This window comes from Myotis daubentonii, chromosome 2 (assembly GCF_963259705.1).
Source record: "Myotis daubentonii chromosome 2, mMyoDau2.1, whole genome shotgun sequence".
In the NCBI taxonomy this organism is placed as follows: domain Eukaryota; kingdom Metazoa; phylum Chordata; class Mammalia; order Chiroptera; family Vespertilionidae; genus Myotis; species Myotis daubentonii.
Genome location: NC_081841.1, coordinates 132,417,438 through 132,433,553, shown reverse-complemented (window position 1 = coordinate 132,433,553; position 16,116 = coordinate 132,417,438). Strand labels below are relative to the sequence as shown.

The following is a 16,116-nucleotide window of genomic DNA, read 5'->3' as shown; positions in this document are numbered from 1 at the left end:
ATTCTAAGGGAGGAAAGTTCACCCTGGGAGCAAGATTCTACCGTACAATTGTCCTTTCCTAGTCACCTAGGGCTTCCCCCCTGGTGACCTTTTGTACCTGGCCCATCATTCTTGCTCTGCTCATGTCTGTCTGCCTACATTACCAAGCACAACAAGGTATTTCTAGATTTCAAAAATGATTTTTAAAAGAATTATTATTTGCAACTTGGCTTTTCAGTTACTGGGGTAGGGAACCTATCACATTTTAAATGAGATTGTTAAAGTATCAAATGTTAGAATTCTGAACACTTTCTGAGAGCAGTTTTTATTGTTATGCTGATTTAGAGAAATTTTATTTTCTTGATTTCAGAGAGAAAGCGAGAGGGAGAGAGAGACAGAAACATCAATGATCCCACATTGGGGAATCAAGCCTGCAAGCAGGGCATGTGCCCTGACTGGAAACTGAAACCTGACTTCCTCATAGGTTGGTGCTTAACCACTGGGCCACACTGGCTGGGCCAGACAAATTTTAATCTATATTCTGTCACAAAATAGCACATTCATTTAAAAGTTATCAAAAAATTTTAAAAATTACACAGCATACATCACTTGATATTGGGAAAAGAATCTAAACTTGTATTATATATTATGAGATTGCTATGAAAAGTAATCTCTAACATACCAATCTAAGTTAAATCACTTTTACTTAAAGTTACTTAATATTGTTCATGCAAAAGCGGTATTTTAAAAATTTCTAAGAATCATCCCATTGTTATTATGTCTATAGCACTATATTTCTGAAAGAAAAATTTGAAGATACCTATTTTCAAATTAGAGGCCCAATGCACGAAATTCATGCACGAGGGTGGGAAGGGTCCCTCAGCCCGGCCTGCGCCCTCTTGCAATCCAGGACCCCTCGCTCCTAATTGCCTACCTGCTTGCTCCTTACTGCTTGGCTAGCCGCTCCTTAGTGTTGCTGCAGCTGTGCTGGCCAGCAGTGAGCCTGGCTTCTTGCTGAGTGCTGCTCCCGCTGTGGGAGCGCACTGACCACCAGAGGGCAGCTCCTGCATTGAGCGCCTGGTGGTCAGTGCACGTCATAGTGACCAGTCATTCTGCCGTAATGGTCCCTGGGTTTTTATATAGAGAGATTATTTATCTGCTTAAAATTACAAAATATACTTATACAATATAGTAAATTTTAAAGTTGAAGTATTTTTGACTTGTGTTAAAAAGAAACTAGAAAAGCAGTAAGATCTATGACACTGATAATTTTGGTATTCATGCATGCTTTCAAGAAAAAAAATGGCATATAGAGCATTTTCACTTAGGGCTCATCTTCATTATCTAAATTTCTCTATAGTTCATAAACAGACCTCACAAAAAGGATATGAATTAATCCTTAATATTTATATGTACAAATTGGAAGCAAAAAATATAGTTCAAATGAACTAAAAGTCACGTTTTCTAGAAAACTTGTGTTTGTTAGCCACTGATCTGTGGATAAAAAGGGGCCACATGCTAACCTGACAAGCTCAGGAAAGGCCTGTGTGGTGGTCTTGCAAACTCAAAGACCTAGGTCTGAATTTAAAACTTTAACTAAAAGCAGTTATCATGGTTAGTCATGTCCTAGGCTGGTATCTTCCCTGACAAATGTCAATTTTTACTTTAACTGAGTCTTTTGTCTTTTTTGCATCTATGATAACATATGAAGTATGGTACCTATTTGCTTTGTTTAACAATGGACAGGTTATTTTGATTTTCTGAACTACATAAATCATCCCATTCGATTAAATGCCTTATTGATTGTAATGTGAATATCCCATGGGTTGTGGTCATACTGGTCTTAGAAAGCACATTTTTCCTTCACCTGGGAAGGACAGCAGTTATCCCAAGGTCAGAGGGCTCTAGAACAGCCGTGGGCAAACTATGGCCCGTTTGAAATGAATAAAACTAAAAAAAAAAAAAAAAGACCGTACCCTTTTATGTAATGATGTTTACTTTGAATTTATATTAGTTCACACAAACACTCCATCCATGCTTTTGTTCCGGCCCTCCGGTCCAGTTTAAGAACCTATTGTGGCCCTCGAGTCAAAAAGTTTGCCCACCTCTGCTCTAGACACAAAACTGTTATTTAGATAACATGCCTAAGTTTAACCCAGGTTACCTGAGGGCTCTAGATAATGTATTTCTGTCAATTCAGTGACCCCCGAGACCCAAAACTATAATTAACATGCTTAATTCTGCTTCTGTAAACTGCTTTTTTCGAGCCAGGTTCCTCATTCCAAACCCTGGGATGTAATCAATACCTTTGTGATTTTTTGCCTATATAACCCTGGAGCTGCGACCATCTTGTGACTATGAGATTTGGGGAATGGCCCCTCATAGTCCCGGATTGCAATAAATGTGACTCTTTAATTCGACTTCTTGAGGCGTCCTTCTGTGATTCGCGGGGTACATTACAACACATACAGTCGGAATGTCAAAGTAATTTTCCTTTTTTCTGGACCCCTAAAGCACAGCACAGGCACCACTGTGCGGAGACCACAAATCCTCTCAGTTACTGAGTTCATTGTTGACTGTTAACTATCCTGCACCCACCTATGTAAAAGAAGTATGTGTCTATCGTTTTACTTTTTATCCAATCCCTGCTTTGCTTTCTCCCACTTCCCTAATCTATCAGCAATGGATGTCATGTAAACCACTTACATCTCCTCTTTTGGTTGTAATGTATAAAACAAGGTAAAAAATCGCCATTCTCTGGAGCATTCTCCCAATTGAGATTCTGCTTCCTGACAATTGTCGACAGTTTGGTTTACATAAACTCGCAAAATTTCTTTACAAGTTTGAATGTTTTAAGTTAACAGATTTCTAACGTACCTTAGGCTTCAATTCAACACTAAATTATTGATACTTGAGGCCTTAGCAGGGTAAGTCAGTTGGTTAGAGCATAGTCCAATATGCCAAGGTTGAGGGTTTGATCCCTGGTTAGGGCACGTACAAGAATCAACCAATGAATACATAAGTGGAACAACAAATTGATGTTTCTCTCCCTTCCCCCTTTCTCTAAAATCAAATTAAAAAAAAGAATCAACAGCCCTAGCTGGTTTGGCTCAGCGGATAGAGCATCAGCCTGTGGACTCAAGGTTCCTGGTTCGATTCTGGTGAAGGGCACATGCCAGGGATTGCAGGGGTCGATCCCCAGTGGGGGGGGTATACAGGAGGCAGCCAATTAATGATTCTCTTTCATCATTGATGTTTCTCCCCCTCTCTCCCTCTCCCTTCTTCTCTGAAATCAATAAAAATATATTTTATAAAATAGTAAAAATAAAAAAAGAATCAACGAATGAATGCATAGGTGGAACAAATCAGTTTCCCTCCCTCCCTCCCGCTCTGTAAAATCAGTAAGTAAAGAAATAAAAATATAAATTATTCATCCCGGAACCCTTGCAATTTATGTTTTATAAAATTCGAATTAAAAAGCAAATTTTTAAAATAAAATATTTAATTATTTTACTGCTGTTTTCTTTGGTATTCCTGCAACAAAACACACGGTACTGTTGACTCTGTTGGGCCACCAGTTAACCTTGAACAATTGAAAACTAAACTCAAGGCAGTAAGATGAATAGCTTTGCTTTCTTCTCATGCATGTCAAAACTGCTAAATGTAATCACAAAATAGCAGTCTTTTATCGGCTAGGTTCTCGAATCTGATAAAATTTCCCCGTCAAATTAGACAACGCGTGTTTCCTACTTTGATAAAAAATAAAAAGAGGGGGGGAAAAAAACAGAGGTACTTCTTGTGTCCTTCCTTCCAACCGAAGAAGAGCCCAGACATTAGGCTGCGTTCCCGCAGGAAAGCCGCCCAGGGCCAGGGGGCCGCGCGCGGCCAGGCCGCCCCAAACACTGCTCACCCTCCCGATCGTCACCAGGGAAACCAAGATCTGACCAAATTCCGCCTGCACTCCCACAGATCCACAAAGACCAGCACCTTCCGGCGTTTAAAAAAGACCGCTGCCGGAGCGCCGGCCGCACACCAATGAACAAAACTGCCCGAACGCAGGACCTGACGCCCCACGCCCGCTGGGGCCAAGTGCTGGCCTCAGTCCAAGGATAACTGTGGGGAAGAGCGCACACCTCGGCGGCCGCTCCTTCGCCAAAGCGGGAAACGAAGACGTCTCTTTCCAACCTGAGCATAACGGCGAGGCGCTCCCTCTCGCCCCCTTTCACTACCTACCAGCCCCGTTCCTTTCTGTACCAGATGGTCCACCAGCCAACCTCCTTTGTGAGTAAGGTGGAGGGCCGAATCTCCGAGGCAAACATGATTGGAACAGCGTCCTGGAATTCCAGGACTCGATTTTAAGGCACCACGGGTCCCACCAAGCCCTCGCAAAGACGAGCCAACCGAAGCCACCACTACCGTTCACCGCTCTAGCCAGGGCCGAGAACCGGGCCAAGAAGACTTTTCCCTTCCACGGAAGTGAGAAGGCGCCGGCTCTGTGCCCTCACACCCACACCCCCGCCCCGTCCTCCACAGCTCCCTCCGGACCCCTCTACACCTTAAGCCGCTAACTATGTTTTCAAGCGCCGCGAAGCCCAGACTCAGCCACACACAAGATGGCAGCCAAGCACCTACCGGAGGAAACAGCTGCGCCACCACTCCGGTGAAGCCGGCCTCTCGACTGCGGGCATCCCCATTGGCCCAGCGAGAGAGCGCGAGACCACGCGAGAGCGCCGTCAGCAAATGGGCCGGCGGCGCTTCGGCGCCTCCGCGTTGCCGGCGGCTCGCGCGCGGTTGTCGGAGGCGTGGCCGCAGTGCGCGGTGCAAGCACAGGGCCGCGGGCCGGGAGGTGTCCGACTCCTCCCCTTCAGGTTCGCGTGTGGTAGGCCTGCTGTTACCGGAGGGGCGGTCCTTCCTCCCGCCGCGGTGCGAGCTAGTAAATGGTGAAGTACTTCCCGGCCAGGGGGCACCTGGGGCCGTGCGATCTTGGTGGAGTGGAGTCGGAGAGGGTCCCGACCTGCGGTGAGCCCAGCCTCGCGTGCGGAGTGCTGCCTTCAGGTCTGGCGGGCGGCAAGGAAAACGCAGCGGCGCCCGTGTAGGCGAGGCACGGCCGGGGGTGGCTCACTGACGGGTCCTGCGGCCCAGGACCTGGGAACGGAACGCCGGGGAGCCCTTGCCACCTCCCTTCCTTCACCCACGTGCCGTCCCGTCCCGGGCCGGAGCGGGGAGTTGGGGCGCACCAAGTCCCCAACCCCATTTCAGTCTAGATCTTGCGGTTTACACCTTCATGTGAGGTGATTCCTAAGCAGCCAGGACCCGAGGCTGTAAAAGGGCTGCAGGAAATGGACTGCAGTGTAAAACCCAGAAGCAGAACTTGAACGTTTAACCACTGACCCATTTCACAGGTAAGACTACACAAGCCCTAAGTAAGTAAAATCATTTATCCAGTTTCACGCGGTTAAGATCCGATCGTAGGAGCACCTGACTCATTAACCACAACCCAGTGAGTAAGTAGTTTATCAGTGAGTGATGAAAATAAGGAACAGTTGGGATTAACGGTGCTCCTCGGCTTGTGGAAACCTGCAGTAAGTTCTGTATGTTTTGATGAATGAGGCTAAGGAAAGGGGTAACTGAGGCGGTAGGTGAAAAAAAAAAAAAAGCGAACTCTGAAACCATACCACCTGGTTCCTTTTATTTTGTTTCTGCCACTTTAACTAGAAAAACCGACATGCTAATCTATCTGATTGTTATGCAGAATAAAAACAAGGGAAGTAGTGTGCCTGATACATGACTTATACACAGGTTTTGTTAATTAGTGTTATATAATTAAAACAAGGAACACAGGAAATGGTCACAGTTTCATAAGAAGAAGGAACCGTAAATTGAAGTGGAACTACTTTTCTGCCAAAATGGAAAAGCGAAAAGTGGAAATATATCAACAAATTTTAAAATCCCTCTTATACTCCCAAATATTAACACTGGTTGTCTCTGGATGGTGAAACTGTGAATGATTTAAATTTTCTTTTTAAAGAAAATATGCTTTTATTGATTTCAGAGAGGAAGGGAGAGATAAAAACATCAAAGATGAGAGGGAATCATCCATTCAAGGCTTCCTGCACGCTGCGGAAACCTGGAATCTAACCATGACCTGGTTCATGGGTCGGGGCTCTAACCATTGAACCACACCAGCCAAACTAAAGTTTTTTCTATGCTTTACTATGTTTTGCAGATTTTCTCTACTAAACATGTGTTACCTTTGAAAGTTGTTATTTTTTAAAATCTTTATTGATTTTTTAAATTTTTAGTTCAGAGGAAGGGAAAGGGAGAGAGACATAGAAATATCAATGATGAGAATCATTGATTGGCTGCTTCCTGCGCACCCTCCACTGGGATCAAGCCCAAAACCCAGGCATGTACCCTGACCAGGAATCGAACTGTGAACTGATTCAGAAGTCGATGCTCAACCACTGAGCCACACAGGCTGGGCATAAGTTCAGTTATTTTTAAATTTTTAGAAGTTATGAACACTGGTGAGAGCTTTTTAAAAAGAACCTATTACCGAGTGTGCTTATATGCTGTAGGTGGACGTATAAATTGGTAGGAACTTTCTAGAAAGCAGTTTGGCAATATGCTCCGGAAAGCTTTAAAATGGACAGTCCCTTTTGAAAACTATGTACTTTTTAAATTAAGTACACTACATTTTCTTTTACAAAATTAGAACTTTACAGATGGATAAAGAGAACAATCTACAGTCCCTGAATTCCCGCCCGCCTCCACGCCCCTCCAGCAAAGACTGGTGCAGAGCCTTCAAGTCCTTTTTTTTATACTTAACGTAGTTTCAATAGGTGCATATATGCATTTATAATTTTTAAAAAGGGAAATAGTATACTATGTAATTCTATAACTCTTCACTTGGCAATGTTTTTGCAGTGTATACATGTTATTTATAGCTCATTATGTTATGTATAGCTCATTTCTTTTAGTGTTCCAGTGTATAATAATTTTTTTCTTTTGTTGTATTTTTTGTTTGTTGTGTTTTTTTTTTTCAAGATGTGTCTTTCATATAAAAATAATTTCTTTATTATTTTTTTATCCTCACCTGAGGATATGTTTCCATTGATTTTTAGAGAATGTGGGAGAGAAAGGGAAAGACAGAGAAACATCGAAGTGAGAGGAACACTTTGATTGGTTGCCTGCTGCATGAGCTCTCACCTGGGCCCCGGCCACGGAGGAGCCTGCAACCTAGGTACATGCCCTTGGTCACAATTGAACTCAGACCCTGCCATCGGCAGGCCAAGGCATTATCCACTGAGCCAAACCAGCTAGGGCAGGATCCTACATTTCTTAGCCCTCCAGCAGCGGACCTTTGTTTTTTTCGCCAGGAGTGTGGTGAAAAACCCTAGATCACCTTTTTGGATTCTTTTTTTTTTTTAATTAAATCTTTATTGTTCAGATTATTACATTTGTTCCTCTTTTTTCCCCCCATACCTCCCCTCCTCCCAGTTCCCACCCAACCCTCCGCCCTCAATCCCCACCCACTGTCCTCATCCATAGGTGCACGATTTTTGTCCAGTCTCTTCCTGCATCCCCCACACCCCTTCCCCCCCCAAGAATAGTCAGTCCATTCCCTTTCTATGTCCCTGATTCTACTATAAGCACCAGTTCATTCTGTTCATCAGATTATTTATTCACTTGATTCTTAGATTCACTTGTTGATAGATGCATATTATTCATAATTTGTATCTTTACCTTTTTCTTCTTCTTCCTCTTCTTAAAGGATACCTTTCAGCATTTCATATAATCCTGGTTTGGTGGTGATGAACTCCTTTAGCTTTTTCTTATCTGTGAAGCTCTTTATCTGACCTTCAATTCTGAATGATAGCTTTGCTGGATAAAGTAATCTTGGTTGTAGGTTCTTGGTATTCATCACTTTGAATATTTCTTGCCACTCCCTTCTGGCCTGCAAAGTTTCTGTTGAGAAATCAGCTGACAGTCATATGGGTATTCCCTTGTAGGTAACTGAGTTTCTTTCTCTTGCTGCTTTTAAGATTCTCTCTTTGTCTTTTGCCCTTGGCATTTTAATGATGATGTGTCTTGGTGTGGTCCTCTTTGGATTCCTTTTGTTTGGGGTTCTCTGCACTTCCTGGACTTGTAAGTCTAATTCTTTCACCAGGTAGGGGAAGTTTTCTGTCATTATTTCTTCAAATAGGTTTTCAATATCTTGCTCTCTCTCATCTTCTGGCACCCCTATAATTCTGATGTTGGTATGCTTGAAGCTGTCCCAGAGGTTCCTTACACTATCTCCGTATTTTCGGATTCTTTTTTCATTTTGCTTTTCCGGTTGGGTGTTTTTTTGCTTCTTCGCATTTCAAATCTTTGACTTGATTCTTGCGCTCCTCTGGTCTGCTGTTGGGGGTCTGTATAATATTCTTTATTTCAGTCAGTATATGCTTAATTTCTAGTTGGTCCTTTATCACAACATCGAGGGTCTCATTAGATTTCTTGAGGATCTCACTATATTTATCGGCGGTCTCACCAGTCTTTTCAAGGGCCTTACTAAATTTATCGGCGGCTTCTAGACAGTTCTTGAGAGACCTTAAAAGTGTGGTTTTGAACTCTATATCCTCAATTTCTGACATTTGCGTCCTGTTTCTTTGTCTCCGCATTTTTTATGCTTTCTTGGTGCACCCCCTAGTGGTCTTTGTGCGCAGTCGTATTGTAGTTAAGCCTTGATTGTTGTAGGTAATCCTTGGGGGGATTTGACCTCCAGGCCAATGGGCTGTGAGAATCAGCTGTGTCTGCAGTGGGAGAACTTCTGTCCTCTAGGGAGGTGCTAATCTGGCCTTTGCCTGAGGCTATCCGGCAAATGCCTCTGTGCAGGGCTTGGGCGGGGTGGGTCCCAGGGGATCAACAGGGCTGGTGGAGCGAGCAGTTATGGCTGCTCTCAGTCCCATCCCCAGAGGCTCTGCCTCTCAGTGTCCCAGCAACCGCTGCAAGTACCTCGGAGAGAAAGCTGCCCTCGAGTTCCGACCGATGCCAGACAGTCCCACTTCTCCTGTATGAGTCTGAGCCCCCAGAGACTCTCCTGGAACTGGAGCTCAGAGCTTGAGACTCCCTCCTGATTGAAACAGACAACCGCGCCCTCAGCCCGCCAGCCCTCTCCACACGTACCTCCGCACCTTTGTATTTTACTTTCACACCATGCCTCCTCTGAGTCTCAGTATGCTTTTCTCTTTCTTCTAGTTGTAGAATTTCCCCTCAGCCAGCCTTCCTGTGGTTCTGGGTGATGTCCGTTCCATCTTTTAGTTGTATTTTTGAAGTGGTTGTGCGAGGCAGCAATCTCCGGTGTTTACCTATGCTACCATCTTGGTTTTCTGTTTTGTTAATGTAAATTATTTATCTTTTTCTCTTATTATTGGTTTCCATATTAAAATCTATTTTGTTTTATGTGTTACTGTATAGCACATTTTATTTGTCATTCTCCTTATAAAAAATATATATTTCTTTATTGATTTCAGAGAGGAAGGGAGAGGGAGAGGGAGAGAGAGATAGAAACATCAATGATGAGAGAGAATCATTGATCGGCTGCCTCCTGCATGCCCCCTACTGGGGATCGAGCCCACAACCCGAACATGTGCCCTTGGCCGGAATCAAACCTGGGACCTTTCAGTCTGCAGGTTGACACTCTATCCACTGAGCCAAACCGGCTAAGGCTGTCATTCTCCTTTTGATGAACTTTAGGTTGTTTCCAATTTTTCACCTGATAATGCTGCAGAAAAACCCTAGTATGTATTTTCTTGTGTACATGTGGTATTTCTCAAGATATATACCTAAAAGTGGAATTGCTTGGTTTTAAATTATGAACATTTTTAATATTAATAGGTCTTGCCAAATTTGTCTTCAAAATATTTCTACTAATTTACACATCTCATAAGTAGGTTTTTAGAATTCAGTTTCCTTATAATCTAGACCAGCAATTTTCAATCCATGTGCTGCAAGAATTTTTAAAATATGAAATACCTTTGTCAGGGGCACTGACCTCTTTTCCCCTAGATTGACAAATAAAAAAATGACAACAACCAATACAACAATAGCCATCTTTTGCGAATGAATCAAAATTATACCTGTTTTTTGTTTTTTGTCAGATTGGCAAAAAATGTATGTTTTGGTGTGGAGCAGAAGTTTAGTAATTAGTTTGTGTGCCGTGAGATGTAAAAGGTTGAAAATCACTGATCTAGACCAACATGAGATATTATCTTACTTTTTGCCCATCTGATGGATAAAATTTTACTTGTTTTTTAAAGATCTCATTCTCTGATTATTAATAAGGTTGCAGTATCTACTCATGTTTATTGACTTACAACTTATGTAAATTTATATGATTTCTTTAATAGAGTACCCATTTTATATTTAGTCATCTTTTAATGATTGAAGGAGTTCTTTATGTGTCCTGGATACTGTGTATCCTGTATAATTTTTAAAAATTTTTTCAGTATCTAATGGCTATATCCTTTTTTTGTTACTATTGTGAAAATATATTACATTTTCTCCCAACCCTTTGCTTGGCTTTTAACTTTATTTTGTTTTTGTTTATTTGCAGAGTTTTTTTCTTCTTTACAAGCTTTTTTAGGTTTCTTTTTATTTTACTGCCTTTTTCTAAGACTTTCAGTACAATGCTGAATAAGGGCAGCTGTGGCAAGTATCCTCATCCTGTGCCCGACTTTAATGAAAATGCCTCTGAAGTTTCATTATTGAGTATGCAAGATTTTAGTAGAATAGTCTTTATCAGATTAAAGAGTTCTTTTTTATTATTAGTTTGCTAACAATTTGCCTTCTTCCCTTCAATAGTTGTCAATTTTCATTGAATTTTTAAATTTTGTTTTTCTGCATCTGAGATGAGTTTTCCTCCATTTATCTGTTAATATAAAAATTTACATTTAGAAACTTTCCAATGTTGAACTTTCTGGGTATTCCTGGGATAAACCCTACATGAATGACATACTTTTAGTCTACAGATGCATTCTTTTACTTACTGTTTTTGCTTCTATGTCCATAAGTGATTTTGGCCTTGAGTTTCTCTTTTTACATGTCAAGGTTATACTAGTACTAATCTAAAAAAAAGTTTGATGGCTTCCCCTATTTTTCCTGCTCTGGAATTTTTGTATACTATAAAAATTATATGTTCCTTGAAAGTTCTATGGAATTCATCTAGGAAACTTTATGGACATAGTATGCTGGGAGTGAGAGGTGAGGATGTGTGGCATGCAGCTCTGCTAAGATCTTCAGTTATTCTTTTAAAATTTCTTTTTTATAGTTATTCCTTAATTGGGATTTTTACTTCTTGAGCTTACTTTGTATTAAATCAGTTTCAATTACATAGTCATGGTGAATTGTTCTGTCGGTGTAAAATATTTCCTTGTCTCTTTTGTTTCATATTAAATTCTATTTTGTTTGATGTGTTTTTTTATTTTTGCTGGTATGTCTTTTTTTCACATTCCCTCCATTCAACCTTTCAGTGATATTTTGTATGATTTAAGTGGGTCTCTTTATTTGAAAATACCATAGCTTGCCCAGCCAGTGTCGCTTAGTCATTGAGCATCTACCAGTGTCGATCTATGAATCAGGAGGTCAGGTTCGATACCTGGTCAGGGCACATGCCTAGGCTGGAGGCTCGATCTCTAGTAGGGGGCAAGCAGAAGGCAGCTGATTCTCTCTCATCATTTCTATCTCTCCCTCTCCCTTCCTCTCTGAAATCAATAAAAGTATTTTTTAAAAAATAATAAAAATACCATAACTAGGTCATGCTTGGAATCCAATCTGAGAGTCTGCCTTTTTAATAGTAAGGTTAACACATTCACTTGATTATTAACATATTTGGACTTTTCCTTGTCAGCTTATTTACCATGCTTCTCTTTATATCTTTCATTTCTTATTTTTTTATTTCTCTTTTTAAATTGAGGTTAGCTCTAAGTTTTCTTAGTTATACCTGTTTTGTTTGTTTGTTTGTTTGTTTGTTTTTAAAATGATGAGAGAGAATCATTGATCGCTGCCTCCTGCATGCCCCCTTCTGGAGATTGAGCCTGAAAATGTGCCCTGACCGGGAATCAACCACTGAGCACGCTGGCGGGGCGTGTTTTTATTCTTGATATTCTGAAGTTTATCCACAGTTTGTTTAGCAGTGTACATTCAAAATTTTATCCTGATTGGTACTCAAGGAGCCCTTAGTGGGCTTGCGTGTTTTACAGTTCTGAGAAATTCTTGGTCTTTATTGCCTCTTCATTCTCCCTATTTTATTCCTCCACTTATTGTTTATTTGCTCTGTGTTTTGAGTGCTTTGCTTAAGTCAATCTTCCAGCTTACTAAATGGCTCTTCATCTGAGTCTGTGCTATTATTCAGTCATCTGTTGAGTTTATTCAACAACTGTTTTTACATTCAAGATATCTAATTGGGTATTTTAAAAGTTGTATGTATTTGGCCCTGGCCAGCATGGTTCCGTGGTTAGAGGGTTGGCCTGGGCACCAGGAGGGTTGTGGGTTCTGTTCCTAGTCAGGGGCACTTACCTGGGTTGCAGATCCCATCCCTGCTCCGAGTCAGGGCATGTGTGGAAGGCAACCAATTGATGTGACAGAGACACATCAATATTTCTCTCTTCACTCTCCCTCTACCACCCTCTTTTCTACTCTCTCTAAAATCAGTGGGAAAAATATCCTCACTTCTTGAGGTTTCCTTCTTGTGCTCTTTGAGGATATTAAAAACAATAACATTTGTTTTTAAATTATTTTCAGGATGCTCTATTCTCTTGAATTTAAGTCCATCCGTTTGTGGGCTTGTTAAGTCTCTGTCATCGTGTAGCTTTCCTCAGATGTTTAATGACTCTTGGTTGTGTCCTGGTCTCCTCTGAGAGATTTTGCTCTTCCTTTTACTATGTTATGATAGTAGTTGGCATTATCTCTACAGCTTCTCTTCTGTTTTCTTTCCCCAGAGACGTCTCACAGACTTGGTCCATCGAGAATTCCCTTTTTGTTCTCAGCATGATTACATCTTTTTAAATTTTTAAAAATATTTTAATATTTCTCTGCATTTGGGATTGGGGGAAGAATTTATCATATGTTGACTAACATCTTGAGGTTGAAAATTATTGATATCTTTTTGACTCTTAGTTCCACCTCTAGCTGCATATCTTAAGGAAATAAACATAGATATGCATAAAACAAATTCCAGCATTAATTATTACTGAAAAAATAGAAACAATCTAAATGTTAAATATGGAGGTTTATTTATAGTACTAATTAATAACTTATAAAATTTTAGTTATTAAATTTTTTTAGTGTATTTTAATATATGAATTACTGACCAAAGCACATTCATTATATAGTCACTTAAAAGTCATACTGTAGAAAAATATTAATGACTAGGGGAAAGTGTATAATATGTTTTCAATGAAAGATTATAAAAAATTATATATACTAAAATCCAAATTTTGTTTTTAAAATATATTTACTGAAAAAGCAATCATTATTGCTAGCATTTATTTTGTCCTTTGTATGTTTCAGGGACTATTCTAAGTAATTAAGTTTTATTCTCACTACAACCCTAGGAGGGTAGTTAGCATTATTATATCCATCCTAAAAGTTTTTATGAAGTATAAAATTTATAAAGTGGGGATAGTTTATGTCAATTAAAAATATATTAGATACTGGCAATTCTGAATTTCTCTGTAATTTTCGTAATTTTGATATTTTATATACTTTTCTGGTTAATAGTCTTTTCATAATAGTTCATGGTGTTTTAAAAGATAGAGCTATTAGTATATGACATTCTCTTATTACATATTTTATTCTTTACAAATATGCAACTTTTTTATTGTTTTCTTTACAGAATGTTTTATGCATTTATGAACCAAAAGATGGAGTTGGTTTTTATTTTTATTAAGGTATTGTCAGTGATCTGATACAACTATAAATATTTGATTGAAGATTCGTGGACATGTCATTATGTTGGACTAGTCATTTCTGAAAGTTTCTTCAACCAAAATTTCTATTTGAACATTCAAGTATCAAAGAATTCTGGGTTTAGAATGCCACAATGATGTATTTTCTCTGAGGACTGCAAATTTCATAGAGACTACAGTTGGATTCCGGTTACATTCTCCAATCAAAGTGTTTCAATCCTTTGCTAAAATTAATTTTGAAGAGTTTTATCTTTATAAACAACGCCAAAAGATGGGAGAAAAAAATGGTAGGTTGAAAAACCATTGTTAAACTTTGTTTAAAAGTATGTAGATTACTTAATGAAGCTGAATTGTGGAATTTTCAAGGTGTTTAATTGCAATTGCCTGTTCTAAATTCGGAGGAATTAAGGGTTTATTATGACCTAGCCAACATTTTTAGCTCTCTTTATAATTATGTATCTATAATGCTAAGTCAGTACTTTAAGTTACTTTTAAAAATATTTGTTTTGCCGAAACCGGTTTGGCTCAGTGGATAGAGCGTCGGCCTGCGGACTGAGAGGTCCCAGGTTCGATTCCGGTCAAGGGCATGTACCTGGGTTGCGGGCACATCCCCAGTAGGAGATGTGCAGGAGGCGGCTGATCGATGTTTCTCTCCCATCGATGTTTCTAACTCTCTATCTCTCTCCCTTCCTCTCTGTATAAAATCAATAAAATATATTTAAAAATATATATATTTGTTTTTTAGAAAACATTTGGATTTACAGAAAAATTGAGAAGATAGTACAGAGAGTCCCATATTCCTGCACCCAGTTTTGCCTATGATTAATGTCTTACATTTGGCTGGTACATTTGTTACAATTAATGAACCAGAAGTGACACATTATTATGAACTAAAGTCCATGGTTTATTCCTATTTCCTTAGTTTTTGCCTGACGTCTTTTTCTGTTCCATGATCCCATCCAGGATACCACATTACATTATCTTGTCATATCTTCTTAGGATCCTCTTAGATGTGACATTCCTCAGACTTCCTTTGGTTTTGATTTTGTATCCAGGTATTTTTTAGGATGCTCCTCTATTGGAATTGTTGACTGCTTTTTTTCCTCATGTGAGTAGGGTTAGAAGGTTGTGGGATGTAAAGCGCCATTTTACCATATCATATCAAGGGTATATTTATCAACATGATTTCTCACTTATTGATACTGAGCTTGATCACCTGGCTGACAGTGTTATATTATTTCTCTACTGTAAATGACTTTTTTAAAAAATCTCCCTTTCCTTACTGTACTCTTTGACAGGATAGTCACTATGTGCAGCCCACATTTAATCCATGGGGATTTTATGCTCCTCTTCTTTCAGAACAGAATATTTACATTAATTATTTGGAATTGTTCTATATGGGAGATTTGTCTCCTTTCCCCCACCTTTGTATTTATTCAGTCATTTATTTATATATTAATGGATACTTATTTTATACTTTGGGTTATAATCTAGTACTGCTTTATTTTGTTACTTAAATTGTCCCAGGATTGGCCATTGGGAGCTCTTTTCACTTGGCTCTGTGTCCCCTTAACATACTCCCATTAATGTAGGTGGGTTTTGTTTCACTTTGTTTGTTTTTTAGTACTTCTTTATTTTATGGTATTAGAAGATGCTCCAGGCTCACATATATTTCCTGTCCCAGGCCTAGAATCAGCCATTTCTTGAATATACTTTGTTTCCTTTCATTGGAAAATTGTATTAGAAACCCAGGTATGCTCTTTGTACTGGAGTTCCATTGGTTTAGGCCCTCTCAGTGACAGAGCATGGAAAGATATGTATGTACATATCTATATGTATTTCTATATGTAACCATGTGAGTCTATATTAAGCTAAATGTGACTGTATCGATTTGTCCGACTCTAATCCATTACTATGTGGATCATTCTAGCCTACTCCTTGCTTATCTGTAAACTTCCATTCCAACATTGAGAAATGTGGCTCTGACCATCTGATCCATTTACGTAATTGCTCAATTTCAGTAGACAGGCATACTTTGTAGATATTGGGGATTGGGTTCCAGACCACCACAAAAAAATATCAAAGCAAATTGTAATGTTTTCGCTGGTGGAGGGTCTTGCCTTTGATTTGTATAAAATGCAACATCTGTGAAGTACAGTAAAGCATAACACAATAAAACAAGGTATGC

General features: G+C 39.7%; 2 protein-coding genes across 15 annotated transcripts in view; one reads left to right on the top strand and one right to left on the bottom strand.

Annotated features, from left to right (window-relative positions):
- The window catches only part of CAB39L (calcium binding protein 39 like), a 159,561-nt gene extending 154,807 nt beyond the window's left edge, over nucleotides 1-4,754 (bottom strand). For 5 of the 10 annotated variants that reach the window (XM_059684594.1, XM_059684604.1, XM_059684596.1 and 2 more), the window contains exon 1: nucleotides 4,612-4,751. The gene's annotated coding sequence lies outside the window, so the exon portion shown is untranslated. Of the gene's footprint in view, nucleotides 1-4,112; nucleotides 4,244-4,611 lie in introns of those variants that run through there. The other 5 variants (XM_059684597.1, XM_059684599.1, XM_059684601.1 and 2 more) reach the window with 2 other exon arrangements.
- A 101-nt stretch (nucleotides 4,755-4,855) lies between these two features.
- The window catches only part of SETDB2 (SET domain bifurcated histone lysine methyltransferase 2), a 108,263-nt gene continuing 97,002 nt past the window's right edge, over nucleotides 4,856-16,116 (top strand). For 2 of the 5 annotated variants that reach the window (XM_059684579.1, XM_059684580.1), the window contains exons 1-2: nucleotides 4,856-5,381; nucleotides 13,856-14,215. In XM_059684579.1, the coding sequence (XP_059540562.1) occupies nucleotides 14,200-14,215 (16 nt within the window). In that variant the 5' untranslated portion in view covers nucleotides 4,856-5,381; nucleotides 13,856-14,199. The remainder of the gene's footprint in view (nucleotides 5,382-13,855; nucleotides 14,216-16,116) is intronic. The other 3 variants (XM_059684581.1, XR_009451329.1, XR_009451330.1) reach the window with 3 other exon arrangements.